Source organism: Xyrauchen texanus, chromosome 45 (genome assembly GCF_025860055.1).
Source record: "Xyrauchen texanus isolate HMW12.3.18 chromosome 45, RBS_HiC_50CHRs, whole genome shotgun sequence".
Classification (NCBI taxonomy): domain Eukaryota; kingdom Metazoa; phylum Chordata; class Actinopteri; order Cypriniformes; family Catostomidae; genus Xyrauchen; species Xyrauchen texanus.
Window position 1 is genome coordinate 13,376,243 of NC_068320.1, and position 27,989 is coordinate 13,404,231.

The 27,989-nt window shown below is 36.7% G+C and overlaps 1 protein-coding gene across 1 annotated transcript; it reads left to right on the top strand.

Moving 5' to 3' along the window:
• Positions 1-40: 40 nt before the first annotated feature.
• On the top strand, positions 41-27,989 carry LOC127637709 (nuclear receptor-interacting protein 2-like). The gene is made up of 6 exons (XM_052118930.1): positions 41-574; positions 15,478-15,840; positions 23,116-23,198; positions 23,300-23,427; positions 25,234-25,286; positions 25,917-27,989. The coding sequence occupies exons 1-6, from the start codon at positions 422-424 to the stop codon at positions 26,031-26,033; spliced, it is 897 nt and encodes a 298-aa protein (XP_051974890.1). The 5' UTR covers positions 41-421; the 3' UTR covers positions 26,034-27,989.

The following is a 27,989-nucleotide window of genomic DNA, read 5'->3' on the forward strand; positions in this document are numbered from 1 at the left end:
GAGGGGAGGGGAGATAGAGAACGAGAGAGAAATAGGGGAGGACACAGTTGCTTCTATAGCACTGCAAGGACGCAGACACACTGAAGATCTCTACAATCACACATTCTTCACCATGACAACCATGCCAATCACTGCACTGGACTGAGAGCTGTCAATCAACAGGATTGATTATCTGGATCATCTGCCACAGGAAAGATTACATCCTGGGCTACTAAAGCGGAATAATTCCAATTGATGTTTTCTTAGACTTAGAGATTTTGAGCTACACGCCTTTATGCGTTCACATGTGCATGCTTTAGGGGAAGCGTGAGCGAGGTTGACTTGCTCTGTATCAGGGTCACGGTCTTGCTGGCTCAATAAGCTTCCGTAGAACCCGTGCCAGGGTTTAGTTAGTGTTTATTTAGACTTCCTGTCTATAAAGATGAGTGAGGGCAAGAAAGAGTTAGAGATGAGAGACAAAGCCATGATGCACCAGCAGAGGAGACTGAAACAGGCCACCCAGTTCAGCCACAAGGACTCTGCAGATCTTCTGCCCCTGGATGGACTGAAAAGGTTGGGCACCTCCAAAGACCTGGTGAGTGGCTCTTTTGTTTCTCTGTGAGATGATCGTGACAGCTATGGATTTCTGTATGTAAATATGGCATGTGAATGTATGAATGGATGTCCTTTTATGCTGCATTTCATATATGCAAATAAATATGCAGTTTCAGAGGTATCTCCATCCCATCAGGCAATCCTGACATGATGCATTATTAAGCGCAGCAGGCACAACAGTGAATGTTTCTGACACATCCGTTGATCCACTCACACCCCCACTCGTCCACACATGTCATGTTTTATCAAGATGGGGACCTCCCATTGATTTCTACTGTTCTTGAATCAAGCTAATTACATTATAATTACTACACCCTACCCTAACCCCTTTGAAACACCTTTTGGCATCTTTGCATGTGTAGTAAGAGACTAATTAGTCCCTTTATGAGGCAGTTTTTCTTGTGGGGACTACAAGGCGGAATAACAGTCCAAAAAAGGAGGCATGATGTGGACCTCCCATTGACTTCTGTTGTTCTTGAATTAAGCTAATTATAAGTATCACAACCTAGCCCCCATGAAAAATGTCCCCATGAAACACCTTTTGAAATTATTACACGCATAATAAGGCATTAATTAGTTCTTTTATGAGGCAGTTTGTTTCATAACGTCCCCATAATGTAGGTTTCTCAGCTTTAACTGTCATTGTGGGGGACACACTTATTGTCAAGGATGAGACCAGAGACCAAGTGCAGAGGCAAAGTAAAAAAAACAATACATTTCATACACAAAGTTTGTGAACAGATTGTCAGACAACTGTTTGACAATATTTAATAATTTGTTTAATTTATTGTTTAACAAGAAAATTGCAGAAATTATTAACTGAATCATGACATTGATATACAATTTTTTTTATATTATCTAATTTTTACAATGGTGGAGAAAAAAATGGAACTAAAACAATGCTAATTCCTTGCAAAAATATTTTTTTTGAAATTCCAATAACGGTCCAGAGAGGAGAGGAGATGTGTGTGTGTGTTCGTTTGTGTGCGTTTGTTAGTATGGATGAGTGGGTGTGTGTGTGTGTGTGTGTGTGTGTGTGTGTGAGTGTGTTTATGTGTTTGTTAGTGTGGGTGAATGGGTGTGTGTGTGTGTTTATTTGTTAGTGTGGGTGTGTTTGTGTGTTTATGTGTGTGTTTGTTAGTGTGGGTGAGTGAGTGTGTGTGTTTATTTGTTAGTGTGGGCATGTTTGTGTGTTTATGTGTGTGTTTGTTAGTGTGGTTGAGTGGGTGTATGTGTGTTTATGTGTGTGTGTGTGTGAGTGGGTGTGTGTGTGTGTTTGTTAGTGTGGGTGAGTGGGTCTGTGTGTTGTGTGTGTGTGTTTATCTGTGTGTGTGTGTGTGTTGTGTGCGTATGTGGGTGTGTGTGCGAACAAAGGACTACTGAACAGAAACTCTTCTTGAATGTCCGTTTTTTATGTACCACACATATGTTAAGGAAATTTTATAATAATAATAATATTCCACACACAGGCAGAAGTCCTGTTCATTCAACAATAGTCATTTCATTCTGTGTCTTTCTTTATCCATCTCTGGGGTATGAGTCTTCCTGTAATTATTACATACTAACTGTCCTGCTGTCATCTCTTGCCACTACTTTGATTAGATGGCACATACCCAAAGTCCCAGTGCGCACTCCACGAAACCCTAAGAATATGAGCGTGTGAGTGTGTGCAGGCTTGCATGCATTCATGCATGTGTGTGCCTATGATTATAGAATGCATTTAAATGATCTCTGTGCTCAAAGAGAAAGAGCCAGAGCTTGTGCAGCTTATAATGGGCTCTCTCTCTCTCACTCACTCTCCTGCCTGCTTTGCGAAGGCTGTCATAACCAATTATTAACCAGATTCAGAACTGAAACTCACGTATGACACAGTTATGTCACGCTTGTCCCGGTGTGGCAAGTCAGCGAGGGACAGGCGATATGTACTTTTAGACAGATGGTACTGAGTTGCGGCACTCTCAACCTCTGCAGTGGGTTTTAAAGAAATTTTTCTAAGGGGCAAGAGGAAGATTAGCCTATGTCCTGGGCCATTCCTACAATGCAGTACGTTTTCATGCCATCCATATATGTCTTAATATATTGAAACATTTTTTATTATATGTTTCACGTTCAACACAAATGAATCTCAATCAACAGAATTTGTAGAATAATGTTGACAACCACCAAAAAAACCTTTAACTCGTCCCTCGTTTATTGAAAAAAGCAAAAATTGCAGTTACAGTAAGGTCCATACAATGGAAGTGAATGGGCCAGTCAATAAACATTCAAATACACACTGTTTCAAAAGTATATACACAAGATGTAGAATTATACTGTATGTGTTAACATGATTTGAGTGTGAGATTTTATCACACTCAAATCATGTTAACACATATAATGTCTACATCTTGTGGCTATACTTTTGAAACAGTGTGTATTTGAATGTTTATTGACTGGCCCCATTCACTTCCATTGTAAGTGCCTGACCGTAACTGCAATTTTTGCTTTTTTCAATACATTTATTTAATTTTTTTAAATGAGGGACGAGTGAAAATTTTATTTTTGGAAATCAACACTATGCCACCAATGCTGTCAATTAAACTTATTTTTTGAGCTGTCAATTTACTTTATTTTGAGCGAATGTTAACATTTTTATCATTTCCTGTGTGATATTTGCCAAAATAAACTGGCAGCTGATTAAGTATTCCAGGTGTTACTTAATTATTATTTTTTTGTCTATTCAAAACGTTTCAAACAAAACAAGTTTTCTTGAAATATTGTTTAATTGTAAATGAATGTATAGGATTGTTCTGTACTCTATATCACTTTTTTAATATCCTTTTAGCCAACAAAAGCTAGTTCCTAAATGACATCATCCTACAGGAAGTGACATCATTTGTGGTGTGAAAGCAACAACATAAACAATACATTTTGTTAAAGTTTTTTTTTTTTTTTTGTGGCATTAATTGGTTTGTCACTCCATACTGATCAAAATACATTATCAAAATACATTATAAATATTTGTTTGTTTGTTTGTTTTGTTTTACGTAGCACAGTTCTAGAAGAACTACATAACAGGAATGACCCTTCTACTTGTTCAGATGCACTAGGGTGTATGTGTACATGTGAGGGCAAAGACGGTAGAAGTGTTCCCAAAGCATCCTGGTTTGCTGCTCTTATTAACTTACAAGTGTCACGTGAAGTTCTTCTAGTTATGTAACTGTAGGATTGTTTTTCATCTCTCTAGCTCCTAGGCCTGCCTCTCTCTCTCTCTCTCTCTCTCTCTCTCTCTCTCTCTCTCTCTCTCGCGCTGAACTAGAATGCACAGACCAAAGCAGTGAGCATGAAAAGGCTGCACTCAGATCAGCACTCATACACAGGAGATACGTATGAAGTAAAGGAAGACAAATAAACATAGTTTTACCTCTCTCATGCTGTGCTTCATAATGCCGTACAGACGTGTGCATGTTGGAGCCGTCTTTTTAATTAATTCAAGGCTGTGCATTTCTCATCTCTTTAAAGGGATAGTTCACCCAAAGATAAAAATCTCTCTGTGATAGGGACAAGAGCGGTCACAAGGAGAATCACAGCAGAGAGGAGTGGCGTTCCAAAAAGATGTTTAAACCATCAGAGGTGCAAAATGTGCAAATAAATAAGTTTAAAGGCAAACATAAAAACAAGGTTACATAAAAAGAAATAAGTCTATAGATAGGCCTGTTTCTGGTACTAAGAACAGTACCTACTTCCCTCCCTAAACAATGGAGTTCATGTGCTCAAACACTCGTCATCCATACTATCTAGTGGCAGCTGGCTTAAAATGTAACATTTCCCGCCTTTTCTAATATACCATTTAGTTTAACTTAAAATGAACTCTTACCTCCCTATTCTTAAATACAAAATCTTTGAATAAATACATTAAATTAGTATTATTATTATTATTAATATATATATATATTTGCACAACTAAACCCAAATAAATATTGCTAAATGGTGAGTAAACAATATATAAGTCCATGGAACACAGTATAATTCTGTGATGGGAGACTGCTCCACAGGTTCACCATCACACTCTCATTATTCACTCACCCTCATGCCATCCCAGACATATATGTTTTTTTCTTCTGCTGAACACAAATGAAGAATTTTAGAAGAATATATCAGCTCTGTAGGTCCATACAAAGCAAGTGAAATGTGGCCAGAACTTTAAATCTCAAAAAGCACATAAAGACAGCATAAAAGTAACCCATAAAACTCCAGTGGTTAAATCCATATCTTCAGGAGTGGTATGACAGGTGTGGGTGAGAAACAGATCAATATTTAAGTCCTGTTTTTACAATAAATTTGCCTCCATGCCCAGTAGGTGGCGATATGCACAAGCAATGTGAATTGCCAAAAACAAAAGAAGAAGAATGTAAAAGTAAAAGTGGAGATTTACAGTAAACAATGACTTAAATGTTGATCTGTTTCTCACCCACACCTATCATATTGCTTCTGAAGATATGGATTTAACCACTGGACTCTTTTGGATTACTTTTATGAGGTCTATTATATGCTTTTTGGACCTTCAAAGTTCTGGCCACCATTCACTTGTATTGTATGGGCCTACAAAACTGAGATAATCTTATAAAAATCTTCATTTGTGTTCAGCAGAATAAAGAAAGTCATTCAGGTCTATATTGGCATGAGGATGAGTAAATGATGAGAATTTTCATTTTTGGGTGAACTATCCCTTTAAAGAGATGATGTAGGCAGACAGTGGCTGTGTGTATGTATGAGATTTAGCTTGGGACTGCCCCTGACAGTCTGCATGCACACACTGTAATAAAGCACAATGTCTAGTGCACTCACCAGTCAAATAAATTAACTTGTTATTACATCGCTCTCTGAAATACTTGAATCTGATTTGCCAATTGAAGCACTCTGTGGACAATATTTTTGTAAAATAACCACTAAAGTGTGTAATTGACCGTTGTCAAGCAACTGATTTCCTAGACAGCTATGCTACAGTAGTTTCATGTCTCGCATTTCACTCCACACTTATTTAAACTCAGGATTCTTAATATATCTCAATTTGAATATTTATGTCCTTTTATTTATTTATTTGGTAAGTAGTTGTGTATTTGGTCTAATAGCAGTCTAATGTACATTCAGCCACTTATTATTTCTATTAACAGGGCTGTGCCGATACAATCACCTATCAACATATCTCAACTTTTTCTTACAATATTGTAACAATACTTTAGATTGTTGTATCAATATTTTTATTAATATATTTGTGTATTTATATCATGTCAAATGGCTCATATCTGCTTTTATGAGGTGCGAGAGATTGAAACTCAATCCGCACGATTCACTCTTTCTCTTTCGGACAGGCTGGGTCTCTCGCGAGTATTTCCCGCTGTTGCAATTGTGATCCAATTATGACATCATAATGTATCGAGATATATTAAATCATGACATACTGTTTGTATCATGATGATATTGTATCATGAGGCAAAATAAACTGATCGATCTTACAAAACATCGGTGGCAAGAGGTTTGTCTGTTATGTTTAACGAATATCCGGACTGGAAATTCCGAAAGTTAGGGGCATGAAAATTCACTGCATGTTGGTGCTTCGGATTTCGGCATTGGGTCTGAATTTGGGTTGCAAGTTCAGGTGATCAGGACCCTGACACAAAGCATTTTCTCCTACTTACCATCGGCACAAGAACAAAATAGCATAATGATATACTGAGTACATAATAAGAGCTTTGTGTCATGAATTGAACTCCACAGAGGCCTCATTGATCTTGTTTTGCTATAAAAAAAGCCAATGAGAAACATTACCACTAATTACTATGGAGAGATGCTAAAAATACTTCCTGTGTCAAGGGGAGAAAACAAACAGCTGTGCATCAGGCTTAGGCAAGGGAAAGGGTTAACAGAGGAAGAGCAGCTGGCTGTGCATGTTGTGCTTGTCAGAGGATGTCTGGTACTGGGGCGGGAGATCAGGAGGTGAGAGCAACCATTAGGCTGGTCACATGATTCTCTGAATGAGAAAGAGGAGCCTGTTGCACTCTGATAATGAGCTATTAGTCAGTAATCACACAAAAAAGAGAGAAGACAGAGAGATATCTCTTGTGTATCAAAGATAAGTAGTTCAGAATCATGTGACTGTTCACTTCAAGATCTATATTAAAGGAATAGTTCACCAAAGAAATATGTTGTTATTTACTCACCCACGTGTCATTCTAAACCTATAAATTGTTGTTTTTTTCCCCATGGAACACCATTTATTTTTTTTCATAAATCTTCATGAAGGTCTAAACAAATTCAAGGGCAGTTAATGGTGACCATGTCTGTTAAGCTCCCAAAAAAGACACCATAAACCCAACATAAAATACTTCCTTGTTTTTTTAATTAAAAAACAGCACGCTGATGCATCGTGGCATGATTGATGTCACTGACTGCAAACATCACACTTTCTCGCATGTGTTGTAACTAAAGGTGACAGGCAAACCCGAATTTAAGGAATGGAGAATGAGACTTGAGAGTTCAAGTGGAGGGGAAGATTTTCAGTGAATAACCATTGAAATTTCAGAAATATCGTTTGGCTACAAAAGACTTGGAATATAGCTCACGAGTCACATGGACTTCTTTTATATTGTTTTATGGTGTTTTGTCCTTTTTGGAGCTTGACAGATGTGGTCACTGTGAACTGCCTGTATGGAATAGAGAGGCATGAATATTTAAAAAATATAAATAAGGATAAAATAACAGCATATATGTTTGGAACTTCATGAAGGTGAGAAAATTATGTCACTTTTTATTTTGGGTAAACTATCCCTTTAATGCAATTTTGACTGAACGATGTCAGGTTACTGCTCAATTTAGCACCAAGAATGACTTATATATGTAGAGTAAAAATGCTGTGACAGGGACACAGCTGTTGATATAAGCTGCAGTACTCCACGACCCGTGCTGCAAGCCCCGGTCATACAATCATTTCACAATTAATAGCCATCGACTCGTATTTACCCACATGTCAACAGTACAGTGGTTTACCAAGGACGTGCTGTTCCGCTGTAGGTCAAACATGCTGTCTGCTAATAGAATGATCAGCTCTGTTGGGTTGGGACAGAGATATTTCTCATTCAGACCAGGGACATCCATCGCCCACAAACAACCACTAACATGCATCTAATTCACAGAACTAAACAATGAATCATGAATTATTCATGAATAAATGGGCAATTGCTGTGTCCACAAGATAAAATCGGTTTTGAAATAATTCTGCTGGTAGGAACGAGATCTAGAAAGGAGATTCGATTTTATGATAATTTGTCCATTGCATAGCTCATTTGAAAAATACAATAAGCAATTGATTCAAGTAAAGAAGTGATTATACTGTATGTGGATTAATGCAGTTACATTAAGTAAGAATACTCTCTACTTTACAAATACTGACTAATAATAACCCTAGCCCAAATCTGTTTAATACCACTGAGCCATAGTCTTTAGTAAGTCAATTATTATATAATTATTATATAAATGACATATTTGGATTTCCAACTATACATCTGCATTTATAACTATATATTTCGTATTTATAATTACAACCCCAATTCTGAAAAAGTTGGGAAGAGTATGAAAAATACTAATAAAAACAAAAAAAGAGTGATTTGTAAATTATTTTCACCCTTTGAAAGCACCACAACTAAACATTATATGATGTTTTACCTTCCGAATGTTAGAGTTTTTTGAAAATGTACAGTAATTTCAATCAGATGATTGCGACACAATCCAAAAAAGTTGAGACGGGGGCAGTTTAAGACTAATAACAATTTGACAAGTTAAAATAACAAGGCCATATGAAACAGGAGATGTTAAACAGGTGAGGCAATCGTGTTATAGTAAATAAGGAGCCTACAGAAACAGCCTAGTCCTTCAAAAGCATGGATCATTCAAGACTTGTCAATTTCCCAACAGATGCTTCAGCAAATAATCCAGCACTTTGAGAAAAATGTTCCCCAAAGACAAATTGGAAGGATTTTGGCCATTTCACCCTCTACAGTGCACAATATAGTTAAAAGATTAAAGGAATCTGGTCAAATCTCGGTGTGTAAAGGGCAAGACAAAAACCATGTCTGAATGCGTGTGATCTCTGATCCCTCAGACATCACTGTCTTTTTTGTGATTAAAATTTTTTATTGATTCATAAATTAAACAAAGAAAAGCAAAACATATATACACAGAATCAACATTTAACCCCCACTATTACCCCTCCCAATCCCACCCTGACCCTCAAAAACATTCCTGTGGTCACATATGAGTATATACAAATAAACAATAAACAAACAAAAAAATATAATAATCGCACACATTACCAACTATAACTCTCTCCACTGCCCCTCCCCAAGAGCCCTCCAAGAACGTCAAATATTTGCCCTATTCCCAAGTCTTCTGGATGACACTTCTTTGAAAGCCTCCACCCTGTCGCCGAGCACCACTCCTGAAATGTGGGTGCTCCAGCCGACAATTTGTCTGGAGATCATGACACAGGTTAGGACCACAATTTCATAAGTGTTTCCCTATATTAATGACTGCCCCATCACCTAAAATAGAGTCAGGGGAAAAAATTAATTTGAGTGCCCAATATGTCCAACATAAAACTCTATAATTCAAATAACCAAAATTCTTGGATCTTAACACATCACCAAAAAACATGGGTTGTGTCTCCATCTTCTGATTGGAACTTTGTCCTTTTTAAGTACTTGCGTCGTTTCCAAAGAGGAAAAGGATCATCCAAGCTGTTATCAGCATCAGTGTCTGTATGGGCCAGGGGTGTGTCAGTGCACATGGCATGGGTAACGCGTACATCTGTGAGGGCACCATTAAAGCAGCCAGATATGTAAACATTTTGGAGCAGCATATACTGCCATCCAGCACTGTTTCCAGGGGCGTCCCAGAATCTTCAGCAGGACAACTTCAAACCACATACTGGCCAAATAAACAGAGAGTGCGGGTGCTAGATTGGCCTGCCTGCAGTCCTGAGCATCTCAAATTGAAAATATGTGGTGCATTATGAAGCGAACAATACGGAAACGAAGACCCCGTACAATTGTGCAACTGAAGACTTTCAAATTGTATGAATGGGGACACACACAAGGTAAAACATATAATGTTTAGTTGTAGTCCTTTCAATATAGCAAAGGGTGAATATAATTTACAAATCACTCCTTTTTGTTTTCATAAGCATTTTTCATACTGTCCAAACTTTTGTGGAATTGGGGTTGTATATATTCAGATTTATAATGATATATTTAGGTTTTAAAACAATGTATTTGGATTTCAACTATACATTCAAATTTACCTCAAACGTAAATGTTAAACCTGCTGTGAGTTTTTATTAAAAAAAAAATTCACGTTTGAGGTATGACTGTGTGTAATTGATGTTGTAGAACAAAACGTCCACATATTGTCAAGTAATGTTTACCACAGACCTTATTTTACTCATAGAAATTAAGTAGAAACCCCCATTAAGTAGAAACCCCCATTATAAAAACCCATAGGAAAGTCCAGAGGGAACACATGGCGAATTCTCTTCTGGGTTTTTGGACTACAACATGAACAGCTCTATTGTAAAGTAGTTTTATGGTAAATAGCTGTTATATGCAAAGCATTTTGGGAAAATGTATATAAAAACTCCTAGTTATAACTGTATATTCAGGATTTACAACTATTTATTCGAATTTATGACTATATTTTCAGATTTAAAATGATATATTCAAGATTTACAACTACAGTAATTTACAACAACCTAGCCAGATTAATATATATACTGTATATTCAGGACTGACATAATGATATTACATTGAACAAAGAGCTAAAGATAGTTGTCACAGGTAGTCTCCTTATATAATGCTCTTCTTTCAGCCCCCTTGTGTCAGTACATCATGCTCAGATGTGAAGTTGAATCATAGAAGCCCTGCGCACCAGAGGCACTCGATAGCCTCCATCCAGCTACACTTCATTAACCTTCCACTGATTCACAGAGGGACCCCCCACCCACCCCCAATCCCATTGAATATGAATTACCCTGTTTTGTGTATTTACACATGTACACATATGCATGGACACACACCTCATTAATAAGGAGAGTGTTGTAATGATGCTCATCAAAGCCTAATTAACCTGATTATTAGGTGAAGTGTGGTAATGCCCAAAACAGTTGACAAACAGAGTAGATTGCATTGAGTAGCATCGCTTCTCCTCTAAATCAATTATTTGAACAAAGCCATTCGATTGTTAAAACTTTCTCAACACAAACATGCAGGTTAGGCAAGATCATGGCATATAGATGTGGAAATGTGCACAGCAGGTTTGGATTCTTACAGAGAGCTACAGATTTGATTACACTGTGAACTTTCAGGAATTAACCTTTCTTTTTGGATAACAATGATTTTTGACATTTGGCTCATTAACTTTTAAATAAGTAGATGTTCAAGCACCTGTAAATGACTTTGTTGAGCGTTAATTTTACAATTTAGCAAAGACACGACAAAAAAAGCTAAATTTTCTCCCAATTTCTCATTACCGTAATGTGGCAATTTAAATAATTTTTCTATTTTTTTTTTTGAATGTGCTTAATTGTCATGAAAGTAATGTCACAATGCAAAACAAATGACTAGTCTTTAAAATAGCCTTCATTATCTTTAAGTAAAATATAATGTCTTAATACTTTCTTCTAATTTTGAAGGTAAAATATCACTGGGACATGTTCTTGCAGGTTTTGTGACATTCACTTGTTTAGATTGAACTCTGTGTTTCCGATGGCTTGCACTGAGACATATACAGGTCGGATGTTTTTGTATGTCAAAGCAATAGGGCTTGCGTCATACCAAGCCTGCATATCTGTGTTGTGCTTTGGAGGAAGATAATGCATTCAAAATGAGAGTGTTGCTTTCTTATAGACAAACACAGAATCGACAGCCAGTCAATAATATATAATCATGCCATTACATGATGTACAATAAGACATTGAGTCCAAAATAATCTCTCTATCTCCCACCCCTTCTCATTGTCATTCTGTGTTATCATTCAACGCAGGTTTAATTTGGCAGAGGATCAATACCATGCCCTTTTGAAACCAGCCCATAGCAGAGCACAGAGCAATATGGCTGAATGATAACAGCGCTAGTAAAAATACTGACAGTGGCATTTACCTTTCACTGTCTCTGTTTACCCCCACCCACCCTGTGTACCTATACCTGTCTTAGCAGAAAGTCAAACAGAACTCGAACTGTGATTGGATGGCTGTGAATGTGGTGCCAAGCTGTACAAGAGTACATTCATTTTCAGTCAGTGGGTAGTTGACATGCTATATATACTCCATGTAAAACAATTTTAAACAACATTTTTGCTTAAAAAATAAAGTACAATAATAATAAAAAAATTGTATGCATAATATTTTAGAGAGTATATGGAATTTTTTAAATGAGAAGAGATGGCCAAAATGTGTTTAAAATTGTGAAAACACTAAAAAGAAATGGTCATATGTGGAAAATAAATTATTATATAATAATAAAAAAAAAGACCATGGATATGTATCAACCGCTCCAATATACAACAAACAATTATAAAAATCCTATTACCTGCCTTTTGATCTATAACTGCAGAAAAGAGAATCAAATATGATCTGTAGCAGTGTCAAAAGTCAAGTCACAGCTAGATGTCTTATCAATTTTATAATGAGCTGACTCATTTTCTAAGCGAGTGTCAACAGAAATTCAAGGGCTCTTGTGAAGTTCATCTCATTATGCCTGGGTAAAATGAGCTTCTTGCTGGCATCTCAGCCTTTGACCTGTGTCAGGACAATTTAATGGAGCTCAGAATGATGGGAGATATCACACTAGGTCTGATCATAGTATTGGATGGTTTTCTACAAAGCGAACCAGAATGAATAAGAAAACATAGTGCTGTAAACTGTGACTTATTATGTGATATAGAAACCAGCACAGACAAAAATCTATTGATTTGTTTGCCTTGAATACACACTCACTGCAAAATGAACTGTTACTACATGCTGTGAATTTATGCTCAAAGGAAGTCAAACCAGTACAGAAATCTGAGAGGCAAATTCACTTCACAGAGTTGCCACTTTTACACCGGAACCTGAGTAAGGTTCAGTATAGATTGTACTTTCACAAAGCTCAGTGCTATTTACCTGTTGCAATGTTATTACTACACTGAAAAAATGATTCTGTGGTGAAGTAAATATAGCAAAAACATACATACTACATTAAATAATGAAAATTGAAAAGTATTAAGTAAATTCTACATTTGTACTCAATTCAAACGAAAATAAATAAATAAATAATGCTCAAGCTTATAAGTAAATATTATTTATGATTGTTTGTTGTCTTCACAATGCATCATCATAAAGAAGAAAACCTTGCCATATTTATTTGCATTTCACAAGTAAATGAAGTTGGCACTGGGCTTGAATAATTAATGAGCTTGCATGGTTTCACTGTTTGCAAGTTGATTACACCAATTTTATTGTTAACTTCATTGTTATGTTTGGTAACTTCTTATCTACTTATCAACTTTAAATTACCCTTTCATGATTAAAAAATGGTTGATTGATTGTTACCATCATGGTGTTTTGTGTACCAAGTGTTGAAGTCTGTATGTGCATTTCAGAATCTTGTTTCTTTTGCATTAAAGCAATGTAATATTGTTTTTATAGACTCAATAGAATGCACTAAACATCACTGTGGAAGGCGTGTGAGTGTGGGTCATGTGGTACATGACTAAGTACATTAAAAACCCATTGAAATGCTAGTATCATTTTAAAAGTCTTGGTAAAGTGCTCCAGATGATGGTAATCTGCTGCATCCTCCATAACCGAGCACTAGAACCCATCTGCAAGATCGAGAATTGCACAGTGCAAATTGCGTTGAGCAGATTTTGTGGGTTTGTTTGCTGCTACCTAATTTGCATTCCCTTTAGTTGAACAAACTCTAAAACAAAGGCTGAGTGCATGCAAATGTCTGTATCAGATTAATTCTTAGTGAATCCCTCCCAGAGTATCTGATCCCAAAGTACTGGACCTTGCATTTTTCAGAATGAATCAGAAAATAGATTGCTGCACCTCTGTGACTCTCTCTTTGGTGAAAGATGAGAAACCGACACAGATACAAATCTATTGATTTATAAGTCTTGATAACAGGTTCGTTTGAAAAATTAACTGCAACTACAGGTACAAAACTCTCAACATGATTAGATAAGATAAGACGTGGCACTGAGCTGTCGGCTGCATGAACAATGCTGTGTTTTTCAGTCAATATACAAAATTCTATTACACAAATGCTATAACACACCCTCTAATCCACAGCTGCGGATCAATAGTGCTGTTGCATAGCTGGAGGAAATTCCTTGTGATAACGTTTTGGTGAGCCGACACAGGCACAACATGTCATTGGGTTAAACCTGGCTTGCTACAACAGTCTCTGAACAACCTTTCTGGTTCTGCATTAAGTATATGTTTTGTGTTACCGACGAACAACAAGCTACATACAGCAGATGAAAGAGATGGAAGGAAAGGAAAGATATGACCTTTCAGATCTAGGTTTCACTGTGTAATTTCAGCTCCCCCCTTTGAGAATATTTAAAAGGTACCTCCAAGTGGCCCTGATAACTGCATTACTGGAGTGGTGGAGACAGTTTAAAAGCAGATAGAATGCTGTCTGGTCTTTTCCATGTCATCCTGCTGAGGAAATGAGAGCTGTTCTCTAACTAAGTAAGAAAGAAGAGAGCAACATGCTGGTTTGTGTGTATTGATGCCCAGAATGGACACAGAGACCATACAGCCTAACGTCTGTATCTAATCTGAACAAAACTGGACATACAGCCAATCATAAACAACAACCTGCAGTATTCTAAATGATATTGTGACATCTAGCTACATGTAAGAGTACACCAAAGCTAAATTGTTCAAATCAAGAAACAGGAAATTCCAGCGATAGTGTAGTTTTCCATATCAAGTACATTAGGTCCCAAAAAGCACATAAAGGCAGCATAAAAGTAATCCATCAGACTCCAGTGGTTAAATCCATATCTTCAGCAGTGATAAAATAGGTATGGGTGAGAAAAAGATAAATATTTACATCCTTTTTTACTATTAATCTCCATTTCCACATTTCTTCTTTATTGTTTTTGTCGAGTCACATTCTTTGTGCATTGCCACCTATAGACAGGAAGGATAATTTATAGTAAAGGAAGACTTAAATATTGATCTGTTTTTCACCCACACCCATCATATCGTTAAATATAACTTTTACAAATGTGTCTCGAAATACCGGCATTCTGTTATATTCGTTGTGTTGTGTCCAGCTTTTTTCAGCATAAGAACGCGTTTGTCTGAACAGCCCCTAAAAATGCAGCGCTCCAGTGTGAGACAATGAAAAACAGTGAAAGACGGCACAGCGTCCAAAGGCATCTGTCTAGTGCATGTTTACAGAATTTTTATTAAAAATAAAAGTTGACAGAGAGCGACTACACAGCCAATTATGATTATGATCTGGAAAAATAAATATCCTTTCACTTTCTTCACACTTCGTCACAATGTAAATTGTTGCACAATGTTGTCACATGACCTCATTATTGGCATGCTTCATTATGCAAGTGGCTTTCAGTAACATCTCAAAAATACAATCTCAGTTATTTCACATTTGTAATCCAATTTTGTCAAAACATAGATGACTGGTATTATTACAGTTAATTCATCACACTGTAAATGGAAGGTCAAGTTGAGCACATTCCATGCATACAAAAAAATCACATACTGTTCATAGTATAATAGTATAGGAATGACTATGTGTTGCTGACATCACTTCCTCTCCCTCTGTGGCTCTACAGCAGCCCCATAGCATTGTTCAACGACGCCTTTTGGAGGTCAACATTCCACGTCTACGCAGAGAAGCCCGGGATGCCCCCATTCTTGTTTGCTCACCCCTGGCAGACAGCAAAGAGTGTGGAGAGCCAGAGGAGAAGAGTGAGAGTACGGCTGATGACTCCACGGAGGAAAGGGAGTCTCCAGAGGACAGCGAAAAGAGCCTCAGGTCTGATGAGGATGATGAAGATGGGGACAGCAGTGATGCTGGAGGAAAGACAGAGCCAAAACAGAAGGGAGGAAGAGATAAAATGGAAGTGGAGAAGAAGAAAGGCCTTAAAGAAGGCGAGAGAGCATCCAACCTCTCAGCTATAGTGGTCCAATGTAAGGTAATGTTACAAAACGCATGAAGGTGTGGACATTCTCACGTACTTAAATGAATGGATGTCCATATACTTTTTGGGGCCACTGTGTGAGCTCATCTTTTTCCTGTCTTTTTCAGCTGTCTGTGCCCACAATAGAAGTGATAACAGCTTGCTGTAATGACAAAACAAGAGCTCTAGCTCCCTATGACTCATGGCTTTATTTTTCTCGCAGCCCATTGTTCTGGTCGGTTGGGTTTGAGAGCTTTTTAGAGGGCCAATATGTGTCTACAAAGCCAAAATCTGTGATACAACGCTTTGCCAAGTTTACAATAGAGATGATGTAACTGGAGTCCAAGTGAGTCAGCGTATGACATAAAACCGTTCTAATTTTCAGAGCCTCAAAACCTTGAAAGATCTTTAATAACATTTTTTGTTCGTTTGTGCTAAACCATCAAAAAAGAACGGCCCACTACGGTTGTTAATGAATCTCTCATATTGCATATATTATCCCAAGATATTGCATAAGATATTTTTGTAATTATGACAATTATGGTTAATTATTGTTTTTTTGTACTTTTTAAAACAAAATATATTGATGGATGGATTCATTGATCTGAACGTATACCGCTAGTGAGGGGAACTCCCTTTAGAAAAAACTATTTGAATAATTATGTAATAAATTAATCCACTTCCTTGATCTAAACAAAAAAGATGTCATTTTAAAGTTTAGAATCTGGACTTTACAGTGCATTTAGCTGATCCTACCCATTCTTAAATAAAGCTTTTTAATTATCTAACAAATAAGAATGGTTTTGTTCTGTTATCACAACAAATATATTCAGAGTTGGTAAAAACAGCGGGGGGCCCTGAGAATTCGCCACTGGTAAAAACATAAAAAATAAAATAATAAAAACATAGTCATGTGTTATATATTGTTGGAAAGGGCTCAATTAAGTAGAGGCCAAACTGCAAAGTATTACAGTATGACATTCTGACACACATAAATATAAAAAACAGGAGTCTATTTTTGTCACGTTTTTCTTTATTACTTCCTGAAACATACAGTACATGTAACATAGACAATTGCCTATTGTAACTTACAACAGACTATCCAGATTCAAACGAGCCAAAACACAACATATTATAAGTAAATCTTGAAATATTCTTCAAAGAGTGTACATGGAAAGATGATGCACAAAAGGGCACTCAATGGACATGTCTGAGGACTTTGTGTGTGCAAACTCACATTCACATATGTGCTCATCTAAAGGATCCTGAACACTTAATATTTCTGTATTTTGTAGTCTAATTCATTCAGTTCTAATGGCTGGTAACTTTAGACTGGAAACACAACAATATAAGGATTAAAGACATGATCTAGAAGAAATCAAAAATACAGATGCACATTGGGAGCAATGTCAGTTTCCCTCTACAGGTATAGGCATTTTAAATCATTCTGTTTTACTGTAGAACAGACTGAACCTAATCAAAATCACATCTTGTAGGGCTCCCTCTCCATCTGCATTAATGCAGTGATTGAGCACAGTAAAAATAGACCCTAAATTAAAGCAGATTAAACCCAAGGATTGGGTGTGAAGAGCAGTGAATTTTCTGAAAGAGCAGACCCAAGAGCAGTGAATTTTCTGAGCCAACGCAAGCCAGAGATTGACAGTCAATGGGCAATTCAAGAGTTCAAGACCACCAAGCACATTCTGCATTCAATCAAACTGCAAACACAAACGTAAACTATAAATGTACACTCAGTTGGACATTTTCGGAAAATAAACCCTGACAGGTTGATCAAGCCCCCAAGGCAAGTTGAAGGAATTTTATATCACACTGTACACTACATGGCTACTTAAAGGTGGGGTATGTGATTTTCTTTTTGACCATTTTTTCAAAATAACTTGAAATCCTATTCCTAACCCACTTACTGGCTGTAAATTAGAAGCACTGAAATGAAAATTAAGCAATTTAATCATCTGTGGAACGGGCAGGACTCGAAAAACTCCAGCCAATCATTTTCAAGACCATCTAGAATCATTGGACAGAAAATGTGTCAATCAAACGGTCGTACCATGCCCCCTCCCCACCACCCTGGCTGCGTGTCCCGCTCGCATGCGCATACTCAAAGCTCGTGACCCAGTAACAGGAAGCGATTGTATTTATGTATGGAGAATAGAGCTTTTATAGTGCTAGTGGGGTTGTTCCACATTTCTATGAATCCTGTTTTGAATAGAAGACCGCTGTACAGACGCCAGGGCTGGCGATGTTCTCTTTTTTTTACAGTTATGAGAAAATCAGCTCTACACCTTTCAAGAGTGGTATGCGACCCTCCTCCTGCTGTGTCAACAATTTGCTCTGAAAAATTGTCTGACAGGTGAATGCACTGTTTGACTAGTGAGTCTAGAACACTGCTAGAACACTGCGCATCTGAGTTTTCGCTCGTGCATGATTGCGCGTCCATGTTTTTCGAATGGGTGGAGTCAGGGCCAGCGTTGGAGGAGAGAAGGTAGGACCTTAGAGTTGTGTATTTTCAAAATCTGCCGGCCGTTTTGCAAATCACATACCCCACCTTTAACATATAAATGCATATACGTGCATGACATATTGATCTGAGTTAAAATGATTGTATTATTTGATAAGATTGTATGAGAGACAATATATCAGCACAACTAAATCAGTTGCTAGTCAATTATACAGTTTAGTGTCCATTATAAAATTCTATTTGACCACGATATGCAGAGATTGACCAATCGGAATGAAGTACTCAAAAGAGCTTTATAATAATGTTCTAATAATAATGGTATTATATTGAAGTGAAAGCATATTAATGAAAACTCTCTCCAGTGCTTAATGCTCCAGACTGAAAGTGTGCTTTGTGAATTAACTGGGTAAATTCTTATTCTTCTTATTATAAGTAAATGGAAAGATGGAATGAATCCATCTGCATCTAATTAAAGATTAAAAAATGAAGGGCCCTTTAAATGGGGCATCCATGGTACTGCTTTCTCTAATAGAAAGATTAATTTGATTTTGAGGCAGGGAAATCATGCACAATTGTGCTTTATAAAGAACTGTCATTATTATGAAACACAAGTTTTTTTCGACAGAATGCATCTGTTCCAGTGCACACAAAGATTGTGGTCCAAAAGTCTGAGCTCACTAGTGAAAAATACTGTCAAATGTAATTTTTTCCATTACAAATTGAAAAATGTACTTTAATTGACAAAGCATTTCATAATTTATTATTATTTCGTATGGCTCCCTTTTGTATTAATGAAAACATGCATTCGCTGACATGGACTCCAAAAGTTTGTGCATGGGCATTATTATATCCTCACCACAGGGTGCAGGGAAAGACACAGAGAAATTAATGAATACTTACAGAGTCACAGTGTGAATGATCCTGACACACATTTTACTGAGAATCACAGTTTGCACCATATGACACATTGCACAGTCACGCAACTGTGCACACTCGATTCGAACACACAAATACATGTGTTTGTGTGAGCGTATGTGTTTTATTTGGGCTGTCTTACACCACAACTTTAACACATTCAACTCAGCATTGTGCATTAGAGGTAGCAGAGGAAAAGAACATTCTTTGCCTTAGAAGTGTGAAACAAATGCTGAAACTTTGCATGTCTATCAGGGTCACAAATGATCCAGGGCTTAGGGTAAAAATGACAACGAAACTTTTTGATTGGTTATCTAACATTTGAAGTTAGATGTAATATATTATAATTCAAATCAAATAGTAATCTATAGATTATATTGATTATAATTAGATAATTAGATAATAATATATCAATAGACTAGTGCTAGGCAGATTACTTAATATTTTTTATTATACTTTTAGGTAATCTAATCTGACTACTTTTGGATTACCCATTGCATATATTGATGAAAGTGTAATCAATCATTTTAAATGTATTAAGTAACAATTAACATGTAATACTCTTTTCATTAAACATTAATTAAAAAAAAAAAAACAGAAACTTTCTATTTGTCAAATGCTGAGTAAAAAAAGGGCTTTTTTATTCAAGATAAAACACAATGAGAACATACTTGTATTTTTTTTCTCCCCAATTTGGAATGCCCAATGTGCTCAAAGTCCTCATGGAGGCATAGTGACTCTGCGCATCTTATCACGTGGCTTTTTGAATGCGTTATTGGTAGTGCATGTGGAGGCTTCAAGTTATTCTCCATGGCAGGGCCTTTACATAAAACAGGCATTCTGAAGCATGGGCAATTTAGCATTTCCATGGAACAAAATAAAAAAGCTGACTGTGATCAATACCTCTGAAATGTTTGTTTGCAACATGTGTTTTTACAGAAGATTGTCTAGAATTATGGACTGGTGGATGAGGACTTGTGTGAAAAACATTATTTTCGATGCAGAGTGCAAAAACAGTATTTGCTAAACACAAAAGCTTTTGGAAAAACCTTAAGGCTGAAGTGTAGAACAGTATTTTGTCTTTTTCAAGTCAACATAATAAGCCCTCATAAAGGTAAAAATGCAACTAAACCACTTCCAGTGGGCAAATATTGCCATTCATTTAAAAAAGGTTACTTTCTTGACTGATTCCCAGTTTTGTGCTTATTATACGCGGGTTTGGGCATGTCTCTTATGGGCTGACGCAGGTTGCGTTTTTTTGGGCTTACTTTTAGAATACAAATACATTTTAGGCAGTGCTGTTTCTCGGTCCATTTAGCATAATAAATCCAGTTATATTAGTGAAATGTTTAAATTATTTATAAAATGTAATTATTAAAAAGACACGCACGCACACACGCACACACAAAGCCTGGGGTCGCTTATTTGGGCTTATTTTTCTGTCACTTGTGCTTGTTTTGTCAGACCAGACAGCTGCTTTCTCTTGCGAAATATCCAACATACTAGTGGGGATGGAACAATGTGTGAGAGGGGCTTAACGGCCCCCTCTATGTGTGCAGCGTGAGGTTAACGCTCTGGAAAGAGAGACAATACGTCCCACTCTTAATGTGGTAGGAAAGTTGTGGTGGTGACTGCTTAAACAGGCTTCTCACCTTGAGTGACAGGAAACTCAAAGAGGCAGCAACAAAGCTTTCATCCTCTTATTATCTTCAACGGTGGAACAGTTCTGACGCTGCTTGGATCACTTACTCATGAAATGTGCAAATAGCAAAGATGAGTAGCGCAGACCCAGAGTGTCAAAACGTTGTAGCTGTGTGGGCAAATATGTAGGTGAAGCCATATTGTCTTCAAGTCCTCATGCATGCTGAGAGACCATATGCCACAAACAGACTCCAAATCCCTTGAAATATCTCTACTGTTGCTTGCTTCCCCCACAGTGCAAAGTAATGATTAATTAATATTTAAAGGAACAGCTCACCTACAGTAAATATAAAGTTCTGTCTTTATTTAAACACCCTCATGTTTAGCTGTATTTCCTTGATACACTTGAGTGGTTAAACAGGCTGCTGAGCTACAAATATGACCATCCAAATTGCATGCTATACAAAGCCTTCTGAAACCATGTGATAGCTTTGTGCAAGGTTCTCAACCTGTTTGACCAATGAATTTCCATGGCTTTCCAAGCATTTTTGATATCTGGATACAGATGTTTAGAAATCATTTTGATTTAGATTTGCAGATGAATCATTTAGACCGACTAATTCACTGAAAAGAACTGACTCATAAGAACGATTCACTGACAAATCGGTCATCACCTTGAATTGCAAGTTCTTTTTTTACTCTACATAAGAGTGATATTTATCTCATGAAATACTTTACAGCAGAGAAAAACTACAAAAATATAGTATATTCATTATAGAAATTTCCATGACTTTCCTATGAATTTTAAGATTTGATTCATTTCTATTACATTTCCAGACCAGGAAAACACCATTTTAAAATTCCATGATATTTCCAGGTTTTCCGTGACCATGGGAACGCAGTTTGTGTGAGAAACAGACTGAAATGTAAAACATTGTTCACTGAAAATAAGAGATGATAGCTTTGATAGAGGAACATATTTTCAGTGAATAACAATTTAAACTGTGAAACATTCAAAACAATTCAAATCATATGGCCGTTCCTCACACAAAGCTACAATTTTCATGGTGACACTTTACAATAAGGTTGTATTCAGGAACTATAGTGTTAAGTTTTCCTTATTTGTTCCATGGAAGAAAGACAGTCATACCGTTTTTTTTTAAACAGCATGGGTTAAATAATGCCAAAATGTTCATTGTTTGGTAAACTACTCCTTTATGAAGCTCTCTGCTCCTCATTCAAAACAGAACATATAGTGCAGGAAGTAAGGAGAAAGTAAGAAGGAAAATAAGGCTTCATGAACATATGATTAGGGGTTATTAAGCATTTGACTGCACAAAGGAATATAGTGCATGAAATAGGAGAGGTCATTACAGTTGTGATGACACATTATATGCTGCCTCTATTGTGTGTGTGTGTGTGTGTGTGTGTGTGTGTGTGTGTGTGTGGCTGAATTGACAGAATTTAAACGCATGACAAGATCCATCAAGAAATGAACGGATGGCCAATCAGTTAAAAAACAATCCACGAAGTCTGCTAATATCAAACAAATAGTTTACATATAAATGTCAAACAAACAGCATAAAGAGCACACATTGCAAAAGCACAGGGTCATAATTTATCTGATGAGCTCTGAATTCTGCAAGCACTGATGGAATCTCAGGTTAAAGTACAGATTGAAAATAAACCAGCTCAGTAAAGGGAGACGTCAGGAGCTTCCACATTGTGGTGCATTATTAACAACATCTATTATGTGCAGATTATTAAGCATACTGAGCTATCAATCACAATACTGCCAGACAATGCACAATCAGAATAACAGAAAAAAGTGTGAAATAAAAAAGCTCTAAAATGAATATAATAGAGGACAGTGAATGGCTCAGTGGTTGAGGCTCAGGGTTACTGACCAGAAGGTCGGGGGTTCAAGCCCCAGCACCACCAAGATGCCACTGTTGTGTCCTTGAGCAAGGCACTTAACTCCAGGTTGCTCCAGGGGGATTGTCCCTGTAATAAGTGCACTGTAAGTCGCTTTGGATAAAAGCGTCTGCCAAATGCATAAATGTAAATGTAAATATAATGTAATGAAGAACTAAAGCATATTTAAAAGATCATGAAGCTGAGATATTTTCTTGAGTGTGTGTGTCAGATTGGCATCTGTGGGAAACTTCTCGGCAGGCTGAGCTATGTTGTCATACTCTGGCTGATAATGTGTCTTTTTCCTGAAAATTGTGTGAACAGCAATGTGTATTTTGCAGTGTGAAGATGCAGAGGTGATGTTATCCATAAACACAGGATGCCAACACAACCACATCTCGAATACATGCTGCAGAAGTCTGGGGTAAGTCTGTTCTATACAAAGGAAAATCTAAATAATGTACTGTATATATCAATACGTCTACACATCATCTAGAAAAATTTTCTTGTGTGTTACCATTGCAGATTGAAAACTACACAAGAAGACAAGTCCAGTGGGAAGCTGCCTCTCTGTGATTCCACAGTGAAGACAGTGCAGTCCCTGCACCTGCAGTTGGGCAGAGAAAGAGTGCAGTGCACTGCCCAGGTCATAGGTCAGACCTCAAAGTCTTTACATTTCTAGGTCAATTCTGAAAATGCATTTTCTACATCAAAAAAATAAATAAAAATAAAATAAAAAATTAATAACAATGCAGTGTTTTAAAACTGACTGTCCAGGAAACACGCCATCATCCAGTTGATTACATATCCTTATGAATCCTTAAACCTACAAGTGAATCCTTAAAGGGATAGTTCACCCAAAAATGAAAATTCTCTCATCATTTTCTCACCTCATGCCATCCCAGATGTGTACGACTTTCTTACTTCTGCTGAACACAAAATAAAATTTTTAGAAGAATAACTCAGCTCTGTAGGTCCATATAAAGCAAGTGAATGGTGTCCATAAATGTAAAACTCCAAAAAGCAGATTAAGGTATTATAAAAGTAATACATAAGACTCCAGTGGTTAAATCCATGTTTTCTGAAGAAATCCAATCAACAGACCAAAAACGTACTTACAGTCTCTAGGCACATTCTTGATTTCAAGCTTCATTACACTTCCTAGTGCTTGACCCATGCACAGAGGGTTATATGGTGCTAGGAAGTGTAATCAAGCTTGAAATTATGATCATCATGAAGACTGTACGTCAAGATTTACAGTGAAAAAGAAGTTATATTTTGGTCTGTTCTCATGCAGAATAGTTTGGATAACTTCAGAAGACAAGGATTAAACCACTGGAGTCTAATTTATTACTTGTATGTGCTTTTTGGAGTTTCAACATTCTGGTCACATTCCCTTGCATTATAAAGCTCTACGGAGCTGAGATATTCTTCTAAAAATCTTTAGTTTGTGTTCTGTAGAAGAAAGAAAGTCATACACATCTAGGGTGAGTAAATGATGAGATAATGTCATTTTTGGGTGAATTATCCCTTTAATATCTATGAGAAAATACCAAGCTTCAAAGTGACATTATTTACAAAAACATTACCAAGATTTATCAAGAGTTTTTCACTTCCCTTCACATTATGTTTCCCAGACTGAGCTATGTCTGTTATAAGCGCATGCACACTCCTTTAAGGAAAATCTTACATCAGAGATCTTTGACATAAAATGTACCATTTTATCTGGTCTCAGATTGGTGTATCTTTGAATACACCCAACTGAATGCACTGTATTTATATCATGACCTCAATACTTTTTTTTTTAATCTAAAGTTTAGGCTTAAATGCTTGAAATGAGTTTAGTAAACAAATGTAAACTGTGAAGTTGAATTTCTCATAAAACTCCTCTCATCAGCATCTCAGGTGGCACCTCATGAAGTTAGGTAAGCTGACTGCCCAAAGTGTGCAGAGCTGTTATTAATGGAAAGGGTGGCTACTTTGGAGAAATTAAGATGGATTTGGATGAGTTTAACATTTGTTTTAGTCACTGAATACTTCTATTTGTTGTACAGTATTTCATAGTAATGGAATATAGTATTAAAAGAATATTAGTAGGTGTGTCTAAACTTTTGACTCTATTGCAGAAACATATTTAGGGCATTCTCCTTAAGCACTGGGTGCCAGTGACCTTTTTCAATTCAGACAACAGTACTGGATTGCTTGGATAGAGAACAGTAGGCAGCACAGAAGAATGTATAACAAGTCCCATAACAGAGGGGTACATGACCTGGGCATGTTATTTTGAGCATGCTTCGCATACAGATGCAATACAAAAGCTACTAATGAGGACAGTTTTACCAAGCCTCCTCGTGTGCTCTTCTAATTACAGAACACAATTATAACTACTGGGTATATACATCTCTTTCTCGGTGTCCTTATCTCCCACATGTTGAGCCTCATTTGTTCTCTGTTCACAGAGGATGCCACATTTGAGGTGTGTCTGGGCCTACAGACTCTGCTGGAACTCAAAGTAAGCATTTCATTGTCTTTTCTATGTTCTGTTATTGTATTCCACATCTTCTTCAGAGTCTTGCATTGTTAGAATGTGTTCCATGGATTTCTGAACCGCAAGTCTATAGCTTTTTTTTTAAAAACTATTCACCTTCATTTTTAAATGCATGTTTAGCTACTACAACTTGTGTTTATGATTCCGATGACATCTTACAATCATATCCATATAGCCAAATCTTTACAAAAAAGTTACTGTGTTTTGCCTTTGCATCACAGTATGGACTTGATGTAATTGTCCACTTTCATTTTCCTTTCTAGTTAATGTGGCTGGGAGGCTGTGAAAATTATCTCAGGAAATCATTTTTATTGTAAAGTTTACTGTAAAAAAACAAGTATTCCACAAGAGTAAACAAAAGGTATCTCAGAAACATTTGCTTTCAAATCTGGTCTAAAACAGTCAAGAAGCAAAAGGACAGTTTGTTTGAAACTATATTAAATGGGTTCCAAACACACAGTGGCTTTGTACACAATGGGGGAGTTGGCTTATCAGTATATACGTACCTAATAATTATAAGAGCTGTGGATGGCTGGATGGATTCAATAGAAGTCTACACTTGATGTGACACAATTATCTACTTTTCATCCCCAGTGTTGTGTGGACCTCAACTCCAGAGTGCTCCGTCTCCATAGCACAGAGGAAGAGCTTCCATTCCTGGATCCACCTTGCAGCCAGTGCCATCACCATGACAACAACAAAAACATGTGACCTCAGACCGCTGTGCTCAACAACCGCCATAACCCGTACTCATGTAACCAGAGAGGAAGATAATGGAAGGGAGAGCCTGTGCCTGGACTGTAGTTTAGCCTCGTGCCAGATAAAAATAGACAGGCCTTTCCTTTCCTTCTCCGTTGTGTCTGTTTATTTACACAAATTTGCCAACTATGATTTTTTTTTTCTCTAATGCAAAATTAGTTTTAATTTAGTGTAATAAAGCTTATGAGGAGAAAGATTGTGTTCTGACATAGTAAATTGCCTTTTTCAAAATTAAAAACAGGTGTACAAACAGTTAATCGGTGAGGAATTGTGTTTATTTTTTAAAGTTAATATTCTCTAACTGGCGATTTTATTACACAATTGCAACTGAGAATTAATGGGATGATTGAATGATGGATTTCTTTGTTTGCCAAGGCTGCAAACTTAAAGATCAAGTGATTTTCTAAACAATCACTGACCTTTGATTTTTAAACATATAAATTTGTCGAAACAATCAAAAAAGTTTGTCGAAACAAAACAAGTTTGAGGAAAATTATTTCACAAAAATGCTAATTTAGCTGGACATCTTTAACTCACAACTGCCTTTCACTTAACAAATACTGTGTTTTTGCCCAGTTTTTCCTTAAGAGCGGTGAATCAATCTTTAAATGATAAGATGGACTTTTACCAGTCCAATTAAATGTCAATTGAGCCTTTGGGCTTGACTCCATTTTAAAGCGCCCAAACAAAACATTCCATCAGCATGATTTTATAGACTTCCTTCTTTGTATTTTTCTGTGTTTTGCGTAAATCAGTATGAGAGTGTGTGTAGTGACGAGATTAAATGCTTTTCTGTTGTTCACCTGCATGTGATTACTATTAGAAAGATTGAATAGATAAACAATCAGTTCCTCCTCTTTTAGAGGAATTCTGCTGAGCAACACTGTAAAAAAAACCATTTCTCTTAATCAGCATGTCTTCTGTTTCCAGTAAAACAAAATTAATTCATTTTAATCCAATTTAAGTGACCGTTCACCCAAAAATTCGTATTCTGTTACCATTTACTCACCCTCATGTTATCCCAAACCAGCTTGAATTTTTGTATTTTTAACACAAAAGGATATTTTAGGCTGAACGTTTGAGAATGGCATACTCAGTCACCATTCACTTGCATTGCATGGGGAAACAAATGTAATGAAAGTGAATAGTGACCGAGGCTGACAGTACCTAACATCAGTATAGCCTGACATCTTTTGTGCTCTGTGGAAGGAAGTCAGACTATTTTGGATATTTGCATATTGTTTTTGTCTTTTTTTAAGCATAAATTAACAATAGAACAAGACAAAACAACATTTTAAAAGTGTTTTAATCTTTAAAAGGGAATTAATCTTGTTTTAAAGGGATAGATCACCCAAAAATTTAATTTAACTATCCCTTTAAGGATGTTTTTAGATGTTTTTACTGGAAAACAAGCCAAAAGGACTGAATAAGAAAATATTTTTTGGCAGTGTAGACTTACAGGTGCAAACCCTGTTCTTTTTCTACTCTTGGATTGTATTTGTCTTCATAACTGGAGCCTTTTCTCCACCACCCATGCCTTGCTCGTTGTTTTGTTTGCTCAGTCACAAGCACAACTATGACTGTATTAGTACAGCCAAGAAAAGCACTTGTCTCTTCTGCCATTGAAATATTATTCCAACAAATGACCGAAAGGGCATATATGACCCTTCTAAATAGTGGGAATAATTAAACGTTCAATCATCCTAATCATCTAGCCTCTTAGCGTTATGGATGACCTTTTAGCTGAGGATATCCATATACCGATTACTTGTTCTTCTCTGATGTACCGCATTTATTACGCTGTGTGAGGGCCAACTGTACGAAAAGAGTTTATTTTTGGTGTGTTTTTTTGTTTCCTTTTCTCTGAACAGTATTTTCTCTGTCTAAATAAAATAAATATGTATTCTG

Coding starts and splice junctions, on each gene's coding strand:
- LOC127637709 (XM_052118930.1), top strand. CDS start 422: ATGAGTGAGGGCAAGAAAGAGTTAGAGATGAGAGACAAAGCCATGATG. Junction 575..15,477: donor TGGGCACCTCCAAAGACCTG/GTGAGTGGCTCT, acceptor GTGGCTCTACAG/CAGCCCCATAGCATTGTTCA. Junction 23,199..23,299: donor ACATGCTGCAGAAGTCTGGG/GTAAGTCTGTTC, acceptor TTACCATTGCAG/ATTGAAAACTACACAAGAAG.